At 24.4% G+C, this 5,097-nt stretch overlaps 1 protein-coding gene across 7 annotated transcripts in view; it reads left to right on the top strand.

Moving 5' to 3' along the window:
• LOC117170500 (cytosolic purine 5'-nucleotidase) overlaps positions 1 to 1,768 on the top strand; it is an 83,237-nt gene extending 81,469 nt beyond the window's left edge. For all 7 annotated transcript variants that reach the window (XM_033357230.1, XM_033357232.1, XM_033357234.1 and 4 more), the window contains one exon: positions 706 to 1,768. In XM_033357230.1, coding sequence (XP_033213121.1) covers positions 706 to 873 — 168 coding nt within the window. In that variant the 3' untranslated portion in view covers positions 874 to 1,768. The remainder of the gene's footprint in view (positions 1 to 705) is intronic.
• Positions 1,769 to 5,097: the final 3,329 nt, after the last annotated feature.

Raw genomic sequence — 5,097 nt, 5'->3', positions numbered from 1 at the left:
AAAACACTGATGGGTGATCAGTCCACGAGGATTACATTGGAAAGCTTTCCTTGTTTAAAGTCTGTTAATGGAACCAGCTAAACGGCTAGGCACTATTGTTTTTGTTTTTTTTTTGGGAGAAAACAAAGCTCGTCGAGGTGAGTGTTGGGAATTCCGATCTGTTAGAATTATCTCTTAAATCAGAAAATTTCAAGTTACAATTACGAAAGTTCCGAATTTCCAGCCCTCACGTCTTTTATACATCTGTGGTGTATATCAATTTTTAAAGTTCATTGTTTGATTCTTTAATTTAGAGTATTAAAAATGTTAACGTGGATTTATATTTTTGCAACTTAATCTGAATCTTTGAACACATAATTTATAAAATTTATAAATTTTGCGGTATATCTGTATTTTATTTAAAATTGTTCAATTGAAAAGTATTAGTACCTTTTATTTTATACGCCGAAAATTATTGATCATTTAAATACACAATTTTTGAATTGAAAACGTTTTAAACTTCAATTTTAAAAGTTTAAAATTCAAGAGTTCCCCTTTGAATGCTTTTATTTGTTATAAATGTTTGCGAACCGGGAAAAAAATCGGAAAATGGCCGGGAATTTTTTTCTTCGATTAAAACGGCCATCCTCAAAATAACTGAAATAAATTTCTGTGATTAAAACGCTCGCCCTGAAAATCCTGAAAATGCTTTTTAATTATTTTCAGAACGCACTGGAGATAGAGCAGAACAATATTCAGATTCCTCACGCAAGACCTGAAACGCCGAGAAATGTGACTCACACACACGATGAAGATTGCAGCGATGAAGATAGTGACTCACAAAAACAAGGAAATCAGGAGAAATCGAGTGCAAAGAAAACTGAGCAACCTTAAAGTCACGTTTTATGGTACTTGCCAAAACTCGGTATCTATGAAATTAAAAAAAAAAATAATAATGATTAAAAATGATTCCGATTGCGATAATCGCAATTAATAGAAAAAGAATCTAGGATTTCCAAGGTCTACGAGTAATACAATCTGCAAATTCCAAGTGCATTAGCGACATATTTCATGTTTGTTGTCGAGGGTAACGCGTATTCTGAAATACTTGGCTCAAATTTTTTTTACATCGAAAATTCGTGGACAGGTGTAAAAGTATTAAAAGTCAGGCGTTTGGATCACTTGTTACTGTTTTATAAAATTTCTTTCGAGAGACAGGACACGTATGTTTAGATAGATAATAATTGTTATTTTATACGTATTGATAGAATTATTAAATTGATAGACACTTCGTAAATCGACGATATAGTTTTTTAATTTCGTACCACTCTTTTTCTGCCAAGGTTTCTTCAAAGCCTTTTTATTTGATAGGAGTAGTTGAATATGACGAATGGTCAATTTTAAATCTCGTGTAGTAAAAAATGTGAATGTTTTACGAATTTGTAAATTGATATGAATACTGTAAACGTTTATATTGGATTAGGAATTTAAGAGGAAAAGAATTTTAGAAACAGGGAAATTAGAAATGAGAATTTTGTGAAATGTAACTCTTCTTTCAAATCCATCAAATTCGTCACGAAAGTTTCGGGATGATTAAGAGAGAAAACAAATACAATATAAAAAGACAAAAATATCGTTTGAGATACTCATAAAACCTGAGATTCGATTTTAGAATTATAATTGTAGTTGCATTAGAAGAATCGTCTACTCAATTTCGTAAATTTGCTTTCACGAGAGTTGAGGAGCGATAATTCCGCACAATGTCGGATAGAAACTTTGCTGTTAAAAATCTTTGTACTGAGCTTTTAATGAATTTCGAGAGATTTGAATATCACAGATTTGATAGTGATAAATTCTTGAAACACAAAATTATAAATATCTTTAGCAGAGATATTTGTAATTGTACAGCATGAATTGCGTGCACAATGTAAGATGATGATAATATAATCGTTGTATAGAAATTACAGGACGTGTGTATAGAAATTGATTTTATTTTGAATAAATTAATATATTGTATTCTACTATATTTGTGCATTATTTCTATAATTAGAAGAAGAAATAAACCTTAATATGTACATTTCACAGGGTGTCTATTCAAATTCTGGAAATAAATTCCCTGGAAATTTCAGGGATTTTAAGATTTTTTCAGTACAAAACATTTTAAAAATTTTCAACACAATAGATAAATTTTCAGTAGAAAGGAATTAATTTTTAACTGGAATAGTTGAAGTTTCAACCTAAAAACAAGAATTTTTTACTTAAATCTTGAATTATGAATCTTCGATCCAGAAAATGAATTTTTGGCAAAAGTGTTTTACTTTAAAAGACTGTTGAATTTTCGTCGAAAAAAATATCATTCAATCAATAATTTAATAGTTTAATCTTCAGTTAGAAAAAAAAAATAATAATTTTCAACCAAAAAGATGAATTTTCAACTAAAATGACGGAATATTCAACTGGATTAATTCCATTTTCAGTTAAAATTTATTTTCAGCAACAACAAATATTTCATGAAAAGAGTTGTTTTATCTCTTTTTTTTTTTGTAGAAAATTCAACTAATTGGTTGAAATTTTTTTTTTTGTTGAGAATGAAACTAATAAATTTTAAAAAATTATAAAAAAATTCGCTTCTTTGTGTGGAAAAATAATATTCTTGGTATTTTTAACAAGAAATTTTAGGTTTTCAACCAAACAGATTTCCAAGTATAATTATAAATCTTCAAAAAAAAATTTTTTAAGTAGTGGAATTTTCAATCGTAAAATATTATATTTGATATTTCAAAGACCAAATATTTTAAGTGAAATAAAAAAAACAATTGAATTCAACCAAAAAAAAAGACAAATTTTCTATCTATTCAGTAAAGGGGAAAAACAAAATCCAACCAAACTGTTGAGCAAAAAGATTCATTTACAACCAAGAAGATTAATTTTCTACTAAAAAAGACTATTTTTAAAATAAAAAAATCAATTTTCAATAAAAAATCGAATAATTAAATTGACGGTTGAAAAGATAGATTTTCAAGTAGCGATACATTCTTCAATAAAATGATGGAATATTTAAATGAATCAGTATAATTTTCAGTTAAAATTAATTTTTTTTTTTACATTGAACTAAATCATAAACAATTTTCAACAAAGAAGTTAAGTTTTACTTTCTTTTGCAGAAAATTCGATTATTTGTTTGAAAATTGATCTTTTTTTGTTCCAAAATTGAACTAATGAATGAAAATTTTTTGTATTTTGTTAAAATTTGCCTCTTTTGGTAGAAATTTAATATTTTTGGTATTTGGAAGAAGGAAGTTAGGTTTTCAACCTCTAGAATTTTCAATGAAAATTCTGAATCATAAAAAATAATAATTATTTAAAAAAAGGGTTGTACCTTGAACCAAGTAGTGGAATTTTAAAGCAAGAAAAGATTAATTTTTTACCTGAAAGGAGGAATATTCAACAAAATAAACATCAATTATCATGCAAAAAGATTAATTTTCAGCTAGGAAGATTAATTTTTTTACTAAAAAATACTATTTTTAAACTAAAAACGATCAATTTTTAATTAAAAATTAAATAGTTAAATTTATGGTTAAAAAACCATATTTTCAAACAGAGATATATTTTTTAATAAAACGATGGAATATTCAACTAGATTAGAAAAAGCTTTATTTAAAAAATTAATTTTCAACCAAAAAATAAATAAATTTTCAACAAAACTATTAAATTTTCAGTTGGAAAAATTAATTTTCAACAATCTTCAACCAAGAAATTTAATGTTTAACAAACGTGTTGATCTTTCAATCAACTGTTGAATTTTCAGCAAAAAAAAGTTTAATTTTCAACCAATAATTAAATATTTAAATTGTCAGTTAAAATTAATTTTTAAAAACGCTGAAAAAAACAATTTTCAACAAAGAAGTTATGTTTGATCTTTTTTTTGTAGAAAATTCGACTATTTGGTTAAAAATCCATATTTTTTGTTGAAAATTGAACTAATGAATTAAAAAATGTATTTTGTTAAAATTTGCCTCTTTTAGTAGAAAATTAATATTAATATTTATTTTCATTTAAGAAAGATTATTTAGTAAAGGGAAGAAACAAAATTCAACCAAACTTTTCAGAAAAAAGATTAATTTACAGCCAAGAAGATTAATTTTCTACTAAAAAAGATCAATTTTTATTCAAAAATCAAATAGTTAAATTTATGGTTGAAAATATAGATTTTCAAACTGAGATACATTTTTTAATAGAATCATGCAATATTCAACTAGATTAGAAAAAACTTAATTTAAAAAATGTAATTTAATTAAATTAACTTAAATTTTCAGGGAGAAAAATTAATCTTCAACCAAGAAATTAAATTTTTAACAAACGTGTTTATCTTTTAATCAATTGTTGACTTTTAAGCAAAAAAGATCAATTTTCAACCAATTCTTAAATATTTAAAATTTCAGTTAAAAATCTAAGTTTTAACCAAGAAATTAAATTTTCAGTTGAAATTAGTTGAAAACAAAATTCAACCGAGAAGTTAAGTTTTACTTTCTTTTGTAGAAAATACGACTATTTAGTTGAAAATTTATCTAAATTGAACTATTTGATTAAAATTTTTTTAATTCGTCATTTATTTGTTAAAAATTCAACTAAAAATGATAAAATTTCAACCAATAATTAAGTAGTTAAATTTTCCGTTAAAAACTAATTTTCAACCAGAGATGAATTTTGAACTAAAATGATGAAATAGTCAACTGGATTAGTTTAATTTTCAGTTAAAAACAAATTTACAAAATAAAAACATTTTTAATAACAACTAATTTTTCAACAAAGAAGTTAAGCTTTTTATTCTTTTATAGAAATGCGTCTATTTCCTTGAAAATTGATATTCATATATAAAATTTTATCTGCTTAGTTTAGAATTCAACTGAAAAAAGATAAATTTTCAATCAATAATTAAATATTTAAATTTTCAGTTAAAAACTAATTTTTAAGCAGAGATGAATTTTTAACTAAAATAATGGAATATTGAACTATATTAGTTTTAAAAAATGACTTCCAACAAAATAGTTAAATCCATTAATATAAAGCTAATTTCACAAATGAAAAAACATATTTCTATAATTTTGTATCATT

Source organism: Belonocnema kinseyi, chromosome 4, assembly GCF_010883055.1.
Source record: "Belonocnema kinseyi isolate 2016_QV_RU_SX_M_011 chromosome 4, B_treatae_v1, whole genome shotgun sequence".
NCBI lineage: Eukaryota > Metazoa > Arthropoda > Insecta > Hymenoptera > Cynipidae > Belonocnema > Belonocnema kinseyi.
Note: the sequence above shows the minus strand (reverse complement) of the source record. Positions and strands in the feature narration are given on the sequence as shown.